Source organism: Rhododendron vialii, chromosome 6a, assembly GCF_030253575.1.
Source record: "Rhododendron vialii isolate Sample 1 chromosome 6a, ASM3025357v1".
Lineage (NCBI taxonomy): Eukaryota > Viridiplantae > Streptophyta > Magnoliopsida > Ericales > Ericaceae > Rhododendron > Rhododendron vialii.
The window spans coordinates 27,556,949-27,578,375 of NC_080562.1; the positions used below are offsets into that span (position 1 = coordinate 27,556,949).

A 21,427-nucleotide genomic window follows, 5' to 3' on the forward strand; every position below is an offset into this window, starting at 1 on the left:
TTAAAAGATTTACAAATAGAGTTACAAATACATCTCCATAAGTAATTTACAAGATGACTTAGTAACTCCTCAATGTTAGCTTTCAAAAGTGTGTCCACATCCAAGCATTCCAAACATGAAGCTACTATCCTGGATTAGTACCTGAAAATGATGGAAGGTCTGAGCTACACTAGCCAAGTAGAAAGCTCTAATCTAACAATGTATGCATATGAAATGCAGGAATGGTCACGAGATGAACAAGGGCAGCAAGATCACATGGATGGACTGTAATAGCAATTTAAATCCAGCACTTCATTTTCAAGACCAATCGTGAGTCTTACTGAACAAACTTTGAAAACACCATATGCCAAAACGTGTCTCGTACATGTGTCATGAGCCAAAGCTCTTACCGGGCCAATTAAAGGACCCCGATGTCCTCTGCTAGACACTTTACCCATTCGGGATGTCTTGAAGTATTAATTACGAGCATATAGCTCATACCGGGCCAATTAAAGGACCCCGATGTCCTCTGCCAGGCACTTTACCCATTCGGGATGTCCTGAAATGTTCTTATCGTGTCCGTAAGTTTCAAAATCCTTTTATCAACATGTTAATGCCTTTCCAATCCAACAATGATTTTTAAAATGAATTTCGTGAAATCAAGTTCAAATGAGCATTAAGGTCATGGAAAAGTTCAACGAGGTCTTCGAATACAAGTAATCAAGTTAGGGATCATTCGGGAAGTGTTTGAATGGGTTGGAAGTGATTGAAAATCAAAACGGTGAAAAATGAAGCAAAACAGTGAAAGCTGGAGATAAGCAATAGGTATCGATACCTAACACATAGGTATCGATATCATTTGGTCAAAAATGGTTCCAGACGCAAAGGTATCGATAACAATGACAAATGGTATCGATAACAAGTGGTGTTCTGGGTTTTGGAATACAAAGGTATCGATAACAAAAGCTAAGGTATTGATAACAAAGGCTGTTCGAGTAAATTTTCTGCAGATTTTCATGGGTTCCTCAACAACAACGACATCAACAACAACAACCACGATCAATGGCACAAATCAAGCAGTAGAAACAAGTCATAAACATATATTGAAAGTTAGAACTCCTTACCTCAAGAATCAAAAGCAAAACGAAGGAATCCTCTAAGCCCTAGCCCCAAATCTTGCAACCGAACGGAATACACTTCACCGAGCCCAAACCAACGCAATACGGGCTGCAATACGCGAATGAGTGAAGGATTGAAGGCTATTTTGAGTGGGTTTTGAGGTGGTTTGGTGAAAAAATGGGTGAGAGTGAGAAGGAGAGGGAGAGACCGAGGATAGAGAGATGGACGGGAGAGAGGGAGTGAGGGGTGTGAGTTTGTTTCTCACACTCCTCCCTTATATACTCACAAAAATGCATATTATCCACTCACCCAAATCTTTAAAACTCTTACACATTGAACCCCTCAAACAATTATCCAAATAATATTCGCAATTATCATTTGCGAAACAATTTAACTTTATTAAGCGAAATTACGGGTCTTTACACAAAAGCTCGTATTGAAGATGGGTTATTGCATGTGAGGATGACATGAATTAAGGAAATGTAGTCACATGCAGTGGCGGCTCCAGGAATTTGTAATAGGGTGTTCAGAAATTACCTTAACTCTACTAGCTAGTGTATTGATCAATGATATATGCCCAAAACCTCGTAAATTAGTATAAACTGTGTGGACAAAAAAATGTGTACTCTCTATTCTATAACAATTAACTACGAGACAAAATGAGAACTTAAAAATATACACTACATTATTTAACAAAAATTTAAACTTTTTTAAAGTTGTCGTATTGCGTAGTAGACAGTATTGGGGCCGACCTTTTCGAAAATATGTTGTTCATTTGGATGACACTATGAGATTTTCTATCGTAGCCTTAAAGTCTAAGGAATATCATTTAAGTTAACGGGGTTTTGCAATGTAGTTAAATTTTTTAAAGCTTTGTCTGCAATTCTACAAGCTAACAAGACAAAAAATACTACTCCATAATAAAGTAGTTATTGTTACAAATGCGAAATTAACACACTTAAATCATCGACAGTGGAGATGGATAAAGAATGCAGAGCATAATACTTAAACCACTAGATTCTTCTCTCTTTATTTTTTTATAATGTTTTCCATTAGGATTGTGAGCTTTTTTGAGATAATGTGTTACGTGTTTAAGTATGAATTGCCTAGATTGATAGGTTATAATCGGATTGTGATTGAGTGTTCAATGGATTGTTGGGTGTTCTATTGTGTTTAGGTTAAATGTTCAAGATTATTAGAATTGGGTGTTCAAAACAAGACTAGCCCATAATCTTTACATATATTCTAAGGGAAAAAAAATGTTTAGGGTGTTCATGTGACCATGGAATGGTACATGTACAGCCGCCAGTAGTCACATGCCTACTTCGGAGCTGCATAATAAATAGTTCTATAGTTCTATGTTTTCTTTATTTAGTTGTCTTGAGTCTTGTGTTCAACTTGAGGACAAGTTGTTTTTTTAAGAGGATGAGTCTAATGCAATAGGTTTAAGGGTATGTATGTCTTTTTGAGGTCTTTGTAGTAGAGGGTCTATAAATAGGAGTCTAGAGTGCTCATTAGGTAGTTTTTTTTTTAATATATTGATAAAAGAATATAGAGAGCTTTTGCTCCTTGTATCTCATTTTGAGATTTATTTCTCTTATGAATCTATCCTTTGGTTTGGTTTGCATCATTGTAAATTTGCTAGGAAACCACTCCATTGACGGTTACCCCCACAATCAATGCCATCCTTTCCAATTAAAATTCGTATTTGTAAGACACGGATTACTCTCTCCCATATTTGTGCTATGATTACCTATTTTAGTTCCAATCAACCCAAACCCGATCAAATGGATTCATGACCTTAAGAGAGAATTTTGTAATGGAAATTCATATAGACCAACATGGGCGTATACGTAAATTGTGAATCTCTTTGCATTACAGATTCAATAGTTCATTTGTCGGGATTTAGAGACATAGAGGAATTATGCTCTTTTCATCCCAAAAATTCAAAATCGCATTGCCTTTGAAAGAAGTTTGGGCCTTTGGGTTATAATATTGTGTATTTTCCCTTTTTTTTTTTGCACAAGTATCGCGACGTGTGCCCCAGACGCTAGTACTAATTATGACGTTACGGTTTACAGTTTCGAGAACTGATCTGGAATCCCTTGATTTGTTTGTTTGTTTGTTTGTTTTTTTTTTTTTTTATGTGTTTTTAACTTCTTTGCAAATACATGAAGTGAAGAGAAAGGGGATTTTAGATAGAAAATCCCAATTGGTCCATACTCCATACCGACCTTGTGAACCCTCTGTTCCGGGGTATTACCAGTGCACCCTTCAACCCACCAGCAAAGCACCACCTACTTGCCGCCGACCCGTCTCATCTCGCTGTAACTGCCGTACTTGTTAGGAATTGAACTCCCTGTTCAACTTACAACACCCTACGGATCTTGAAAACTAGGATCACAGAAAATCGCAAGCAAACAGAAATAGTGCGTAACGAACAAGAAAAGAAAGAACACAAGATATACGTGGAAAACCTCAACGTGAGGAAAAACCACGGAAGCCACACCAGTCCACTATGAAATCGAATCAAGAGTACAAGTCTTCTAGCAGTCTCTCTAAGACCTGCGTTTTCTCTCACCTCTATGTTTTTTCTTCTAGTAATCTCTATGAGACCTGCGTTTTCTCTCGCCTCTCTGTGTTTTTCTCTAAAATCACGTTAACCTAATTACATACAAATTGTAGTGTAAAATAGGTCGGGTGCAATGTGAAAATTACACCTCAAGTCCTTGAAATATCGTTTTCGCTGCAGTTTGGTGTGCTCCTAAAGTCGTACCCCGAACTGCAGCACTTTGTGCCATGGGGGCTCCGCCCCCACACCCCACTGCTAAAACACTGCTGAAAGTTGTCTGCACCCCTAACAATAACTACCTTCGTCTTTCATTTCAGAAATGAAGATAATTGTGAGGTTTTCTGCTTCCCGATCATTCGAGTTTTGCAATTAACAAGTGGGATTGTGGTAAAGACTCTAAAATCACGTTAACCTAATTACATACAAATTGTAGTGTAAAATAGGTCGGGTGCTATGTGAAAATTACACCCCAAATCCTTGAAATATCGTTTTCGCTGCAATTTGGTGTGCTCCTAAAGTCGTACCCCGAACTGCAGCACTTTGTGCCGTGGGGGCTCCGCCCCCACACCCCAGGGCTAAAACACTGCTGAAAGTTGTCTGCACCCCTAACAATAACTACCTTCGTCTTTCATTTCAGAAATGAAGATAATCTGCACCCCTAACAATAACTACCTTCGTCTTTCATTTCAGAAATGAAGATAATCTTCACCCCTAACAATAACTACCTTCATCTTTCATTTCGGAAAGGAAGATAATTGTGAGGTTTTCTGCTTCCCGATCATTCGAGTTTTGCAATTCTTTCATTTCGGAAAGGAAGATAATTGTGAGGTTTTCTGCTTCCCAAGCATTCGAGTTTTGCAATTAACAAGTGGGATTGTGGTAAAGACCAAGGAATAATTTCATCTTTCATTTCGGAAAGGAAGATAATTGTGAGGTTTTCTGCTTCCCGATCATTCGAGTTTTGCAATTAACAAGTGGGATTGTGGTAAAGACCAAGGAATAATTTTTCGATGGAGGGGTGGTTTTGGTGGTAGAAATCCAGGATTGGGAGAGATGGCGGGGGTTCGGTCCTGTTAAATTTTTTGGAGGGTTTCAACCTAAAATTAATTGGCAATATGTGGAGTAGCCTTCAGAATATATTAACCAAATTTGGATGGCTTAAATAAGTGATGTGGGACAAATCTAACAGGTCCAAAAGACTTAATTAACCTCTATCCAGCATGACCAAAGCTCTGATAAAAAAAAAAAACATGAATAGGAACAAAGGTGAGCTTCCACGGTCGTGAATACTTATTGGAGAATACAGGCATAGTTTTGTGATTTTCTAGAGAATATATCACCGTCGTAATGTTTACGACGAACTTAGGCGGATTCTATTTGCAACCCACAATTTGATCCCTATAACCCCACTTCAAATTTAACGATTTTAAGACAAAACTGCCCCTAGGTTAAATTGACTAAAGTTATCTTTCTCATCTTCATTTTATCTCCTCCCCTCCGCCGCCCAAAGCTCCGCACTTGGATGGGGCACTGAGACAAACCAAGTTTGTGTTCACACCAAAATCTCAACTTCCGCCCGCCCATACGAGACCAACTTCGTAGAAGAGTCCATAAATACGCTTTGACAAAATATCCTTTAAAAGGTTCCTCCGTTTCCGAATGTCGCAACATATTCATTTTTACAATGCTCTCCCCAACCCACCTTCCAAGTTAAAATACTGTACTGTTACCATCTTCTTTCATTCAATGTTTTGACTGAATTCTTACGCGAACCAACTGTCTGGCAAAATGTTTCGTTCAAATTTGAGCATTTTTTACCAGGAAAACAAGAGATGAAACACTCAGGCCGTATTCCAGTCACAGGTGCAATTAATGCCAATCCGTGCAAATTGCGGTCCGAGAAATGTCGAGTCCTAAGTATAATCTCAGTGTAAATTTGTGTCATGGGTTGCAATGTATATTTATGGGTTTTTACGTATGAAATTTCGAGTTCGAGTATAGAAATGGTAAAGACAGGAGAGGCTTTGAAAGGATTTTCTTGCGTTGTTTTTCTTTAAAGCTCCATATGTTTGGATGTAAAATATTTTTCGGTAAAATATTTTATCTATTTTTCGGTATTTGATTGTATAAAAAATGAGAAAAATATTTTACATGTAAAATATTTTTCATTAATTGGATGAAAATGACTTACCATTGAATCTTTCATAAGTTATTTTCCGAAATGAACCCGCTGCCTTCTACGGCAATTCTCACTGCTTTGTTTCTCCAATCGTCAGTTCTGACCCACGTTCAATTCAAATATTTTCACATCTCTCTACCATTTAAGCCCCCCTTTATATCTCCCTATACAATTTTGTTGATTTCCGAAAATATTTTCAAGTGCCAATCAAACATTTGAAAATAAAAGTTTAAAGATTTTTTTTTCTGAAAAAACATTTTACATGAAAAATATTTTACATCGAAACAAATAGTTCAATAACTATGTCACAATTTTTAAAAATAAGACAGTCACTTGGTGCTAAGAAAAGTCATACTGGAGTATCAATTTCAACGACATTTGCTCTTCGACGAAAAGAAATCATCTTAACTTTTTAATTTGTAAATGACCCCATACTTGTATAAATTCCTGGACTTCCCACTGCTGGTCGCCAACTCCTGATATGACAGATACCATCGAAACCGAATGAGTTTGTATTGTTAACACACTGGTCGGTATAATCATTTAATTTCTGGCTTTGTCATATCTTGAAGGCAGATTTATTGTAACGCGGTGCATACCACCTGGTGGGGTCAAAAACTTTACTTAAGAAAGCGACCCGTAAACGTGTATGGAAGGGAAGACAGACTGATGCAAATTGCAATTGAAGGCTGACTTGGGCCAAGTGGATAGACTCAACATGGTAGAATTAATTCACCGGTGTTAATTTCAGTGAAGACTGACTTTTGGGGCAAGTGGGAAGACTCGAGGTCAGAGTCACGGTTCAGGAATGGGGGAAGCTGCTGTGCAGCTTCGTGCTGCACAGCGTGCTGCGCACCCGCCGGCGAGGCCTTGCCGGCATCGGTATGGCGATCGGAGACGTTCACCGCGTAGAGCTCGTCAAGTACTATAAGTGTACCAAAAATCAACTTGATCAAATATTGTTAAGTGCCTCGTCGGAATATATATAACTTGAAAAAAAAAAATCCTAATGGATACAAAACACTGGATCAAAACCACTGGATCCATTTGTTTCAAGTTATATGTGTTCGGATGAGACACTTAACGATATTTGATCAAGCTGATTTTTGGCGTGCACGCAGAACTCGACGAGCTCTACGCAGTGAACGTCTTCGATCGCCGGACCGATGCCGGCAAGGCCTCGCCGGCAGGTGCGCAGCACGCTATGGAGCACGAAGCTGCACAGCAGCTTCTCCCAGTCCCACGGTTCATGCCTTATGCGAAGGCATCCTTGGGTTCACGGACTGACCATAAAACCCTGCTATCTATTGCATCAAAATTTTAAAATACTTGAGATTGTGTATGTGTTTGTGGTGCTGACTGATTGTTAGGGCCGTTGGAGTTTCAACTTTTGAGTCTTATGCTTAGAGGAATACAAAATCAATCCTAGAAACATGCGCTAAAGGAAAAATAAAGTTATCACCTCATTAATTAAGAAATTTCGTCAAGGCTTCATCAAATGGGTCAATTTTATGTGGACCATTTTTTGTAGGAAGAGATTTCATAAGCTTGAGTGATAATTACAACTAATTTAAGAAGCAAATTTGGAGAAAATTATCATCGTAAAGAATGAATGTCCAAGGTGACTAATCGTATACTTTCCTAAACGGCTAAACTCGAACGAAGATGGCAAGTAATAAACAACCAAAACACGCTTATTTATGAAATCTTATTTTGCATGTTTTTTTTTTTTATTTCTCTTATTTCTTATAAGATTGGAGTCCAATTTTTACATCACATCATTTGTCTCAATAAGAGAAATCCGAAAAGTATAAAAATATAGATAAAAATAGGAAAAAAGTACATATAAGATGACGAAGAAAACATAAAAAGACCATCTAGCTATATCATACTCCTATACTAAATATTTGGATATTTTGTGTCATCTTACAAGATTTTTATAAAATTTTGGTCTCTATTTTATACTTTTTTAATTCTTCTCTTAGAGACAAATGATGTGGTGTGACAATTTGGAAAACAATTTGGGTACCGGGTGGGTGGGCACCACGTGGTACCCGAGCAGTCCATTCAGGCCGTCCTAAATTGTATTGGACGGCCCAAATTGAAACCGTCTCTCTCCTCTTTCTCTCTCCAAATCCGAGTCGTCAAAACTGAAACGGACAGCCCGAATCTGCTGAGCGGGCACCATATGGTACCCACCCGGCACTGAAAAATTTCTTGACAATTTTACCCAAATCTTTTAGCAAATAATAAAAAAGACTGTGCCAAAAAGTCAAAAAAAAGTTAGGGCAAAGAGGCATTCTTGTATATTTTGTGTTTTCGGTGAATAAACAAATGGCCATTGATAGAGGTCAATGGAAAAAAAGAATTTATGTAGCAGACCCCAATTAATTGAGATATAAGACTCAGTCTGATTTGGTTTGGTCAATAAAAAGTTGTGGGACTCATCACATGTCTAACTTTGCACTGAGATTTGTTTTCCTTCAAAAGTTTTCAAAAGGCACAAGATTTTGTTGAAAATCATGTTTAACCTCCTGACCTGAAAAAATTCTTTGATCGAAAGAATGCCAAAAAAAAAAAAAAACACAAAGAACTTTTCCTTTTCGCTTACTTCATTTCGCCCAAACATTTCTTCAAATAATTTCTCCCCCTCAAGGCAACACGCAAGGAAAAAAAGAGGGCTCCACCACTTGGAGAAGTGCAAGCTTATGTACCTGGGTGTTCGGACAAATAAGCCATTTTGGCTTATTTTTTGTTCTTATTCAAATTTTTTTCGTATCACTTGGCTTATTGTCATTTTTTTGGGGATTATTGCATCCTCATGACAAGAGGAATCTAAAAAGTAAAATTTTTTGACCGAAATCTAATTTTTTTGAATAAAGACGAAAAAAAATTAATAAGCCAATTTTTTCGTTTTTATTCAAAAAAAATTGAATTTCGGTCAAAAATTTTAACTTTTTAGATTTCTCTTGTCGTGAGGATGCAATAATCCTTAAAAAAATGACAATAAGCCAAGTGATAAGAAAAAAATTTGAATAAAGACAAAAAATAAGCCAATGTGGATTATTTGTCCGAACGGCAGCTCAACCCAACATCCCTCTCATTCAAACAACTCCACCCGAAATATTTCAGCCTTTCACTTCCAATTCCCTTGCACCACTCTCTTCTTCTTCTTCTTCTTCTTCAGATTCAACACAAAGTGAGCAGCAAAATCCGCTCCACCGCAGACCTTTACAACACATGGGTTTGTTACTTCCACCTTCATTTTTCCTTTTTCTGTTTATGCACTTTGTTGTTCTCTTGCTTGTGGGTTCAGTACCCGACTCTGTGCACTACGGGAACGAAACTGACCTACAAGCCTTACTAGCATTTAAGGCCGAGATTACCGGCGATCCCCTTGGGATTCTAAACTCTTGGAATAAATCCGCCCACTTCTGCCAATGGGTTGGGGTATCGTGTGGCCGTCGGCACCAGAGGGTCACTCGGTTAAACCTTACCAATGTCAAACTAACAGGGTCCATTTCGCCTCACATTGGAAATTTAAGTTTCCTTATGAGGTTAAGATTGCAAAACAATAGCTTGAGCCATAACATCCCCCAAGAAATCGGCCACTTACGTAGACTGGAATTCATCTCACTGTATAATAATTTAGTTACCGGCGAAATTCCGGCCAATATATCTCGTTGCTCTAGTCTCATTACCCTTGAGTTTACCAGAAAAAGGCTAACTGGTAAAATTCCAACAGAGCTCGGTCACCTATCGAAACTCCAGTTATTGTATATTGCAAGAAACAATCTAACAGGAGGTGTGCCTGCAACTATTGGTAATTTATCATCTCTGACATACCTCTATATAGCCCAAAATAATATTGATGGGAATATACCTGATGGTCTAGGCAGATTGACAAACTTGGAAAGTTTTGGGTTAGCGGGGAACATGTTCGTTGGTACGATTCCTTCCTCGTTATTTAACATCTCTTCCATTAGGGAATTTGATATCTTAATGAATCAAATCCAAGGGATTCTTCCCTCAAACCTAGGAACTTTACTTCCTAATCTCGAGTTCCTTCAAGTTAGTGTGAACTCTTTGATTGGAACCATTCCTAGTTCAATATCAAATGCCACCAATCTATATTTCCTTGGGCTAGATGATAATAATTTTACTGGGAAAATGCCTGCTTTGGATAAGCTGCGTAATCTTCGGAAGTTAGTTGCTTCTTATAATCATCTAGGAACAGGGGAAGCAGGTGACTTGAGTTTTCTCTCCTCCTTGATCAATGCCACCAATTTGAGCGTTTTGGGATTGGCCTACAATGGTTTTGGAGGGGTGTTTCCTGAAGCAATTACTAATTTCTCCATTCGTCTTAGTTACGTGTATTTGAGAGACAACAAACTATACGGGAGCATCCCAAGAGGGATAGGGAATCTAGTCAATTTGCAGCTACTTGGAACAGAGAACAACCATTTGACAGGTAACATTCCTGCCGATTTTGGGAAACTTCAAAACCTGCATCTCTTGGTGCTCGGAGGTAATAGATTCTCCGGTGAAATCCCGTCATCTTTCGGAAATTTATCTTTGTTACTAACTCTTGACCTATCGGAAAATAATCTTCACGGTAGCATCCCGTCGAGTCTGAGCAAATGCCAGAAGTTGCTGGAACTTAAACTCGCCAAAAACAATCTTAGTGGCACCATCCCCAAAGAAGTTTTTAGTCTGTCATCATTGTTTGCTCTAGACCTATCTCATAATAACTTGACTGGTATCATTCCTGTGGAAATCGGGATTTTAAAAAATCTTGAAACACTAAAATTTCTGACAATATGTTGATTGGTAATGTTCCAAGCATCCTTGCTAGCTGTGTGAAATTGGTATCACTTATTTTGAAGGGCAACAAGTTCTTAGGAATCCTTCCATCAACTTTGAGTGAATTGCGAGGCTTGGAGGAACTAGACATTTCTATGAATAATTTCTCAAGAAGAATCCCAGACTATTTAGAGAGCTTTATTTTCTTACAGAAATTAAACATATCATTCAATGATTTTGAGGGTGCGGTACCAAAACGAGGCATATTTACGACTGCAACAGCTATTTCTATTGAGGGAAACAAGAGGCTTTGTGGTGGTATACCTGATTTAAAACTACGCAGTTGCCAATCTAAGGGATTTGCAAGGAAGAAATTTACTCACATCATGAAATTGGTTCTCCCATCGTCTTTTGGGCTTGTATGTCTATTTTTGATGATGTATTTCGTGTATCTTCGTTGCTTTAACAAGACAATGAAGGTACCATCTTTTAGCTTTTTCAGCCAATCATTTGCTGAGTTGTCCTACCAGAGTCTAGTTAAAGCGACCAATGGGTTCTCTCCAGCCAATCTAATTGGCTTGGGTAGTTTTGGTTCCGTGTACAAAGGAATTCTTGATCTTGATCAGGGTGAAACACTTGCTGCCGTGAAGGTACTAAACCTTCAATCTCGGGGAGCTGCCAAGAGTTTCATTGCCGAGTGCAAGGCGTTAAGGAGCATTAGACATCGGAATCTTGTAAGTGTCCTCACGGCATGTTCAAGTGTTGACTATAAAGGTGATGATTTCAAAGCTCTGGTTTACGAGTTCATGGTCAATGGGAGCCTAGAGGAGTGGTTGCATCCAAATGAGAAAGAAGATGATGCGCATGACAAGTCACAGAGTTTAGACCTTCTACAAAGGTTAAATATCGCAATTGATGTCGGTTCTGCAGTTCTTTATCTTCACCATCATTGCTCAGAACCAATTGTTCATTGTGACTTGAAACCAAGCAACATTCTTCTTGACGATGAAATGATTGGACGTGTAGGTGATTTTGGGTTAGCAAGATTCCTTGGAGATGCCACATGTATTTCTTCTGCAAATCAATCAAGTTCTATTGGCTTACGGGGGTCTTCCGGTTATGCAGCTCCAGGTAAATGTACCTCTCAGACTCATATCGTGTTTCTTTTCTCCTATACTTCCAAAGGTGTTTTAGATCAATTCACTTCTCCTTTGATTCTTGTGTCCTAACACAGAGATAAAGCTGCTGGTTCTTTTGGTATACTACTCACAACATCATCTTAATTGCTTTCAAAAGTATTAGACTGTTTTTTGAAACTGAGATGAAGTAACACGTATCCTCTGTTATTGCCAAGACAACAAAAATATATATTCTAAACTGTACTCGTTTATTGATTACACAAGATGTTCCCACGTCTTTTAGAGTATCTTGTAGCCATTTTTCGTTCATCTCTCCTGCGATTCATAATTCTCTTGAGTCTGGATTTTTTTTTGCCACATATGATCCACATGCTAACATCTACAAATTCTAGTAACTTACTTGGCAGGAGTCAAAGCATGAAGCATAACATGTTACAGGATGTGATAATGTGAGGAGTTGAGTTGAGCTCAGGTTTCTATTTCATTGTAAACGAATTATTAAGCATTCAAAAAACACAGTCTACTAACATCTCTGATACTAACTTTCATTTTTATAGCAATGGATAGAATTTGTAATTCCTTTATTACATCAAATAAAGCCCTGATGATTACAAATCTTCAACATATATAAGGGTAACTGATAAGTTATGGTTAGGTAACAAGTATATCATGTGAACCAATGAAGCTTGTTTCAAATTAGGACTTTCTGGTTGCACAAGCGAAACTAAATGTTGTTATTCTACCAAAAAGCCAAGAAGAGACATAACTCTTGCTAATCTTCTTGTTATTTCTCTTGCTAAGAAGAGAAATATTGTCTTGCTGAACTTTCTTGAATATTCCTTGAGACGGACCTTACCAAGCAGCTTTATAATTACTTTTTTTCTGTATGGTGCATGAATTGTAGAGTATGGCATGGGAAATGAAGTATCAACGTCCGGTGATGTGTACAGTTTCGGTATTCTCTTATTAGAGATGTTCACAGGGAAGAGACCTACTGATATCATGTTCGACGGTGGTTTGACTCTACACAACATCGTTAAGATGGCTATGGTTGAACAAGTAGCGAACATTGGTGATCCAACACTGTTTCAACAAGCAGTGACAGGAGAGACAAGCTCAAGCATTAACATCTCTCAGAATAAAAGCCCAGCTAGCATTCATGAAGTTAAGGAGTGCTTGACTTCAATTCTTAAAATTGGAATAGCCTGTTCTGAAGAACTACCAAGTGATCGACCGGATATCAAAGACATTGTTACTCAGTTGAATGTGATCAAGAACACTCTTCTCGGAGTTGGAGTACATGGAGGCGGGAGAGCTAGAATTGCAGACTGATCATTTGCAGGTATGGCCCCTTTTACATTTCTACAACTACTGGAGAAAAAATCTGTGTTTGGCACTGAAACCACCACAATTCTGCACTCGTCGAGCAAAACATCAGTGCTGACTTACAGAAAAGTTTTAGTTTTGTTTAACTTCACCCAGGTTCCTAACAAACATGATGTTTTCATTTGCTCCACTTTTCGTCAATTGAAATAGTTCTCGTGTGGTCCGTAGCTATGAACAAAACGTCGGATTTCCATTTCTAATTCAAACTTAAGAATCAAAAAATTCAACTAGAACCTCCGTGTAAGTGTTTTTCAGAATGACAGCGAACCTCTACTGCCATATTCCCATTCATAACTTCAATGACGCAAGTTCTTGAATAACCTCTGCAGCTATCAATTGGGGCCTGTGTGCGCATTTTTTTCCTTCTTGCATTTATTGGAAATTGGGGTACAGTAGCATTTTTCTTTATATATTCATTTTTCAAGCTGCTGCGCTGCAGCTTCGATCGACCAAACTTATATTTTCTGCAAGTGATTATCATCTCCCATCAAACATTCTTCAATAACTAACTTTTCTTCTTCCCTCATAGGTGCTTGAGGTTTGATGGGTCTTGAAGGTATCTGTTGAGACCGCAACTTTGTGATGCTCCATATTGCTTTGGGTATGCATTATAGAGGGTAGTTTGTTGTTCAATTTCTGTTTTTTTTCAAGTTTATGTTCCTCTTGTATTTTTAGTTTGTTTCAAGAATGAAAATTTTCTCATTTAAATGTACTTTAAGAGTTACATGTCAAGTGGGACTCCTCTAGCAAAGGATACATAAATTGGTTTGTATTTTTCTTATTGCTGTTCATTTGTATTCATGCAGCTAAAGTGGGATTCGTCTAAATGCAAAACTCATTCATTTGCAAGTGCTCATTTTTGACGAAAAACAAAACCAATAACCAAAATAAATCATTTTTCTCGTTATGCCATATCAACAGAATGAGATAAATTCCTGACATATCAATCAACCGAACAGCAAAAGAATTGCACGTGCAGTTTCCAAACTATATTCACACACCCTTAAATCCACAAATACAGAACACGAAACACCACATGCCACTGTACGTGCCGGTATTATGAGTGACTTCTCAAACTAAAACCTGGTGAATTTATAGAAACTGATGTAGTGGCTAGCTAATTAAAACACGACTAAATGTACTGATTAATGGACGGGACACAGATACAAACTCTTGTTCAAATCGTACTGAATAGCATACTGCATCTTTTGAAAGAAATTTCCCACCAAATTAAGACACGATGTACTCAATGTCAAATCGTACTGACTTTGGTGTGCAAGGAGTACAAAATCATGCTCAGGACATGCGCGCACTAAGAGAAAAATGAAATATGATCAAGACCTCGTCATATGGGTCTATTTTTTGTGAACATTTTATTTCTGATGAAAAGATTTCATAAGCGTAAGCGAAATAATAATGAATTTAATAAGAATTTGTCAATTAAGAGTACTAAACAACCAAACACACGGACCTTAATTTTAACTTTCCTAAGGTGCTCTCTAGCCAAACTTTTTTGCATTTTTTAAAATATTTCTTTTAATTTTCACAAGATTCGAATTAAATGTTTTTTGTGTCATTCATCTCAATGAGATGAATCGGAAAAGTACAGAAAAAGTAGAACAAAGTGTTAGGACCGAGAGGGACACCATGCACACAAACACACGCAGTGATTTCAGAGAAAAACTCCATTTGATTATATATTCACACAATATACAATAAAGATGAAAAAACTCTCCGGAAACCACACGCCGGTTCCTCTCTGGAAGGCCACAACTCGGCCCCCCACGCTTGCCTCATCCTCTCCCTCATATTATGTCACACCCTAACCCTAATAGGGTTTACAACTATATATAAGGGACTCAAAGGGTAAATACGGTCAACACCCAACACTAAGGGTGTTATACAAAATAACCCCACCACTATGGGTAGACCCCAACACAAAGGTTAAATAGATACATATAAGATGACTAACTTTCAGGGTCTTTTTCGTCATCTTATCTAAACTCCGGCGATTGTATCTTAGAGGAAACAATCTAACAGGAGGTGTGCCTGCAACTATTGGTATTATATCATCTTTGATGATCCTCCATAAATCCTCAAATAATTTTGGTGGGAAAATACCTGATGATCTAGGCCGATTAACAAACTTGGAAACTTTTGCATCAGCGAAGAGCAGGCTGGTCGGTACGATTCCTTCCTCGTTGTTTAATATCTCTTCCACTACGGGCTTCGATATCGCACTGAACCAAATCCAAGGGATTCTTCCCTCAAACCTAGGAACTTCACTTCCTAATCTCGAGTTCCTTAGATTGACTTTGAACTCTTTGTCTGGATCCATTCCTAGTTCAATATCAAATGCCACCAATCTATATTACCTTCAGTTGACCGCCAATAATTTTACCGGAAAAATGCCTAGGTTAGATAAGCTGCATAATCTTCGGTGGTTAAATGTTTCTTTAAATCATCTAGGAACAGGGGAAACAGATGACTTGAGTTTTCTCTCCTTGATCAATGCCACCCATTTGGAAAAGTTGGGACTGAGCGACAATGGTTTTGGAGGTGTGTTTCCTGAAGCAATAACTAATTTCTCCATTAGTCTTAATTATGTAAACATGAACGACTATAAGCTGTGTGGGAGCATCCCAAGAGGGATAAGGAATTTGGTCAATTTGCAGCGACTAACAACAAAGAACAACCATTTGACAGGCAACATTCTTGGTGATTTCGGGAAGCTTCAAAGCATGCATCGCTTGTTTCTCAGAGGTAATAGGTGACATTCCTTCGTCTTTCGGAAACTTATCCTCGTTACTAAATCTCGAACTATTTGAAAATATTCTTCACGGAAGTATCCCGTCGAGTTTGAGCAAATGCTAGATGTTACTGGAGATTACACTCGCCAAAAACAGTCTTAGTGTAACACCCAAGCAGACCACTGGCCTTGTACCCTGATTTTGATCCACAAGCCACACCACATGGCCCAAAAGCTTAAGCACAAGGTACTAGTAGTAGCTTACAAGGTTTGTTATATGCCCAAGATCATCCATGTAGACTTCCGATGTGGGACGGGGTGTTACAATCTTCCCAACTTTATAGCCTCGCGTCCTCGCGAGGGGTTGAGCAATATAATCACCGATACTAATCAAACCAATAACCTAATCCAACCAAACTCCAAAGGCCCACATGGTCGTGTACAACCTGGCTCTGATACCACCTGTAACACCCCAAGCAGACCACTGGCCCAGTACCCTGATTTTGATCCACAAGCCACACCACATGGCCCAAAAGCTTAAGCACAAGGTACTAGTAGTAGCTTACAAGGTTTGTTATATGCCCAAGATCATCCATGTAGACTTTCGATGTGGGACGGGGTGTTACACTTAGTGGCACCATACCCAAAGGAGTGTTAGTCTCTCATCATTGAATTATCTAGACTTATCTCATAACCACTTGATTGGTGTCGTACCTGTGGAAATCGGGGTTTTGAAAAATCTTGAAGCACTAAATGTTTCTGAGAATATGTTGATTGGTAATGTTCCAAGCATCCTTGGTAGCTGTGTGAAATTGGTATCACTTATTTCAAAGGGCAACAAGTTCTTAGGAATCATTCCATCAACTTTGAGTCAAATGAGAGGCTTGGAGGAACTAGACAATTCTATGAATAATTTCTCGGGGAATATCCCAAACTATTTGGAGAGCTTTCGTTTCTTAGAGAAAATAAACATATCATTTCAATGATTTTGAGGGAGCAGTATAAAAATGAGGCATATTTAAGATACCAGTAGCTCTTTCTGTTGGGGGAAACAAGAAGCTTTGTGGTGGTATAATTGATTTAAAACTGCGCAGTTGCCAAACCAAGGGATTCGCAAGGAAGAAATTTACTCACGTCATGAAATTGGTACTTCCATTGTCTTTTGGGCTAGTATGTCTCGTTTTGACGATGTATTTTGTGTATCTTCGCTGGTTTAAAAAGAGAACAAAGGTACCATATTTTACCCTTTTTGGCAACTTGCTTGCTAAGTTGTCCTATTGGAGTCTCGTTAAAGCAACCAATGGGTTCTCTCCGGCCAATCTAATCAGCATGGGTAGTTTTGCTTCAGTGTACAAAGGAGTTCTTGATCTTGATCAGGGTGAAAAACTAGTTGCAGTGAAGGTATTCAATCTTCAATCTCGAGGATCTACCAAGAGTTTCATTGCCGAGTGTAAAGCGTTAAGGAGCATCAGACATCGAAATCTTGTAAGTGCCCCCATGGCATGTTCAAGTGTTGACTACTGTTAAAACATGTGTGAACGTGATTCCCACATCGGATAAACAGAAAAAGAGTTGGACCTTAATATACAATTGGATGGCTCACCACTTACAAGGCTTAGCCTTTTAAGTGTATTTGGGTCATTCAATGTATATTGGGCCCAAGTAATGTGGTGGACTCTTTGCCATTACTCCCACACAAATTGGGCCTTGAGCATGCAGTGGCAGGTCGATGCATTGGATGAACTCCCAACAAATTGGTATTAGAGCCGATGGTTGATGATCTATGGGAAGACTCTCAGCGCACCATTGAATGGGTTTGCACAGAAGACACTCATGGAGCGGTATAAAATCCAAAGGTGACTCCTGATGAAGCAAGGTGGCTCGATGTTAAAGTGCTGTATTGGATGGCTCATTGTCGATGGAGTTGACTCGTCGGGGAGCATGGTGCTGGTGAATGAGCACGTTGGCTCTCAATGGAGTTCTCGTTGGGAAGCATGGTGCCGGTGACTTGGCACGTTGGCTCTCAATTGAGATGACTCTAAATCGATTGAGCGAGTGTAGAATAAGCCCAGTTCGGGAGATAGGGTTAAGAGTATTAGATCAAAATCAAGGGGGAGCTTGGATGCAGAGAGAGGTTAAGGCCCAATGTTTGGTTCACACATGAAGGGGAGATTTGTTATAACATGTGTGAACGTTGAGTGCCACAGTGGATAAACAAAAAAAGAGTTGGACCTTAATATACAATTGGATGGCTCACCACTTACAGGGCTTAGCCTTTTAAGTATATATGGGTCATTCAGTGTATATTGGGCCCAAGTAATGTGGTGGACTCTTTGCCGTTACTCTCACACAAATTGGGCCTTGAGCACGCAGTGGCGAATCAATACATTGGACGAACTCCCAGCAACTACAAAGGTGATGATTTCAAAGCTCTGGTTTATGAGTTCATGGTTAATAGGAGCCTAGAGGAGTGGCTACATCCAAATGAGAAAGAAGATGATGCGCACAGCCAGTCGCAGAGTTTAAACCTTCTACAAAGGTTAAACATTGCATTTGACGTTGCTTTTGCACTTTTTTATCTTCACTGCTGACCGCGTCGTACCGTGTCAAAAATATACTTATAAAACCTTGGAGTTAACTACTACTCCGTAGAATAGTGGTTAAGACCGAGTGTCGAATCCGCATGGACAGTATGGCTAAGTTACTATAATTTCAATTAACTTTTAGACTAATTCAGAAAAAACAGATTTGAGTTGTTTGATTTCAAAAAACTAATTAATTAAGAAAGCTACTAATTATTTGATTTGAAAACTGATGAGAAAAAGATCTAGGGTTTCGAATTCACCCCAACCATGTAACAACGATATGATTCAAATCATTAAAGACTATCATTAGAGCTTGCAATCCCTTTCGATAATCGTCAAGAAGATAATTGAGTTGTTAAAAAGGCATAGACTATCCCATATCACGGACCGTCTCAGAAGTACGGTCTGGCCGCCTAACGGCACGATCCGTCTTACGAGCATAATCTATTTCAAAACTCCAACCGCAATCAAAGAATACCATTATTTAACTTTGTATTTGAAAACCGCGAATATAAATACGGAACAGATTAAAAGTATTAAAATCATTCCATAAAATTGAAACGAGTTCTAGTTAAACAATCGATCCGAATATTAAAATCTAAACCTATGCATATACAAAATTACTTGGCATGGTGCTTCATCTTCGCCCTAGATGAGGGTTTAGCCGACCATGGAAGCCGAAATCCTTTGTTCGCAGCCCTGTTCCGTTCCAACCGTGCCTCCACGGCCGAGAGGTTCCCTTCCAAAAATTGGCTTCCACCGTTCAAAAACTGCCCCCAAGTTAGCAGTCATCGTAGTTCTTATATAGGTAGGGCTTTAATGTATTAATTGCATAGAAGCCCCTTGAACAATGTCTAATAATTAATTGGAGGCCCCATTTTAGAAAGTTCTGTACTTTGACCCCAAACTCCTTTGTGTGCACAACATATGGCTAGAATTTGATCAATTCCCATCTTTGCGGTAATGCACCATAAGACCTTCCAAATTACATGTTTTTGCACCCATCGGTCTCCATGGCCTACAAACACTATAAAGCACTAAAATATATCAAGTAACAAAGTAAACGAACCAATAAAGTATGGATTAGGGATTAAATGGGTGCTTTTCAGCACCTATCAACTGCCATTGCTCGGAACTAATAGTTCACTGTGACTTGAAACTGAGCAACATTCTTCTTGACGATGATATGGTTGGACATGTTGGTGATTTTGGGTTAGCAAGATTCCTTGTAGATGCAACATGTATTTCTTCTGCAAATCAATCAAGTTAATGTACCCCTTAAACTCATTTCGTGCTTTTTTTTCTCTTTCACTTCCAACCAAAAATTATCATTTTCTTACCACAATGTGTTGTATCAAAAGAATACTTGTGTAAAATACCACAAATTATATATAACATAACCACAATTGTTGTGATAACACAAAAAATTAACGTTTTCTTACCACAACGTGTTGTATCAAAAGTAATCAATCAAAATATTCCGTAAGAAGACCAAAATATGTCGTATCACAGTCAACAATAGTTATACCCAAGTAAAATACAAGTGTAAAATATCACAAATTAAATAACAGAACCACGATTTTTATGACAACACCATAAGTTGACATTTTCTCACCACAATGTGTCATACAAAAAACGTCAATCAAAATATTCCGTAACAAGACTAAAATATGTCATACCACAATCAATAATTGTTATATCTAAGCAAAATATATGTCTAAAATATTACAAATCCTATAACATGACCATGATTTTTATGACAACACCTTAAATTGACATTTGCTTACCACAACGTGTCGTGCCAAAAGAAATTAATCCAAATATTTCGTAGCAAGACTAGAATATATTGTACCGCAATCAAGAATAGTTATACGTAGCAAAATAAATGCGTAGAATATCGTAACACAATTAAATAATATAACCGCAATTGTTATAAGAAAATCATAAATCGACGTTACGTGTTCACAACTTGCTTTAGCCCCAAAATGGGCCTCCACGTACGATGGAGTATTATATGATTAATAGCCTTTTTTTTTATCAGCTATATGATTAATAGCCTTTAGAATTACTAATTTTCCATTGTGTAACAGTGGTAAGATGTTGGAGTTTGGACATTTGCCTACAAAATCATGGGTTCAAGTCTCGCGCCATTAATTTACCTTCTTCTTCTTTTTTGAAAAAAATGACTCATCATAAAATTTCACCTATTGAGATTCGAACCCAGCTAAAAAACAAGTTTCGGTGGCAAGACTACTCTACATCCAACTATAGAAGAGGACTAGGTCATTCTACATATCGTTAGCACTATATTTTTAGAATGATTGATCAGAACTGTTAGAATATCAAGTCATATGATATTCAACATTGTCACCAAAATAAGGGATCATCAGATATCGACAACTGTGTAATTGAAAAAAATTTAATGTATCCAGATACATTAAAGTCTAATAATGTGCCACCCGAGCCCCATCTAAGGCATTTTTTTTCCTATTGGAACCGTCTATCTTTTACATAATATGAATAAATCATATATATGTACCGAGAATGAAGTTGATCACTTATCGTTAGACCCTTAATCAGACAAAAATATCATTTTATTATTGAATTCGGGTGCCAATGAAAGGGTTTTCTAACCCGATCTAGGCAAAAATTGACGTGGATATTTAATCAACAAACATAACGAAATCAATAATTTTGATTGTCATTATTGTGTCCCAGTTATAAGTCTACCGTACATTCAGCTACAACAGAGAAATTGGTTTCATATATATTGAATGTACAAATTCTAAATGTTTTTTTTGAAGGACAAATTCTAAATGTTGTTACCGAGTATATTCATAAAATGATCGATCAAAACCGTTAGGATGTGAAGTTCTACAATATTCAACATTGTAACCAAAATTAGAAATCATGGGA

General features: G+C 38.1%; 2 protein-coding genes across 2 annotated transcripts; both read left to right on the plus strand.

Annotated features, from left to right (window-relative positions):
• Positions 1-6,657: 6,657 nt before the first annotated feature.
• Positions 6,658-10,605, plus strand: LOC131328568 (LRR receptor-like serine/threonine-protein kinase EFR). The gene is made up of 4 exons (XM_058361501.1): positions 6,658-6,736; positions 6,971-7,123; positions 9,166-10,553; positions 10,585-10,605. The coding sequence occupies exons 1-4, from the start codon at positions 6,658-6,660 to the stop codon at positions 10,603-10,605; spliced, it is 1,641 nt and encodes a 546-aa protein (XP_058217484.1).
• LOC131330033 (probable LRR receptor-like serine/threonine-protein kinase At3g47570) lies at positions 10,571-13,963 on the plus strand. The gene is made up of 3 exons (XM_058363507.1): positions 10,571-11,783; positions 12,696-13,133; positions 13,707-13,963. Exons 1-2 carry the CDS (start codon positions 10,670-10,672, stop codon positions 13,121-13,123), a joined length of 1,542 nt encoding a protein of 513 aa, XP_058219490.1. The 5' UTR covers positions 10,571-10,669; the 3' UTR covers positions 13,124-13,133; positions 13,707-13,963.
• Positions 13,964-21,427: the final 7,464 nt, after the last annotated feature.

Coding starts and splice junctions, on each gene's coding strand:
- LOC131328568 (XM_058361501.1), top strand. CDS start 6,658: ATGGGGGAAGCTGCTGTGCAGCTTCGTGCTGCACAGCGTGCTGCGCAC. Junction 7,124..9,165: donor TTATGCGAAGGCATCCTTGG/GTTCACGGACTG, acceptor TTGTGGGTTCAG/TACCCGACTCTGTGCACTAC. Junction 10,554..10,584: donor GTGGCACCATCCCCAAAGAA/GTTTTTAGTCTG, acceptor TGTTTGCTCTAG/ACCTATCTCATAATAACTTG.
- LOC131330033 (XM_058363507.1), top strand. CDS start 10,670: ATGTTGATTGGTAATGTTCCAAGCATCCTTGCTAGCTGTGTGAAATTG. Junction 11,784..12,695: donor TTCCGGTTATGCAGCTCCAG/GTAAATGTACCT, acceptor CATGAATTGTAG/AGTATGGCATGGGAAATGAA.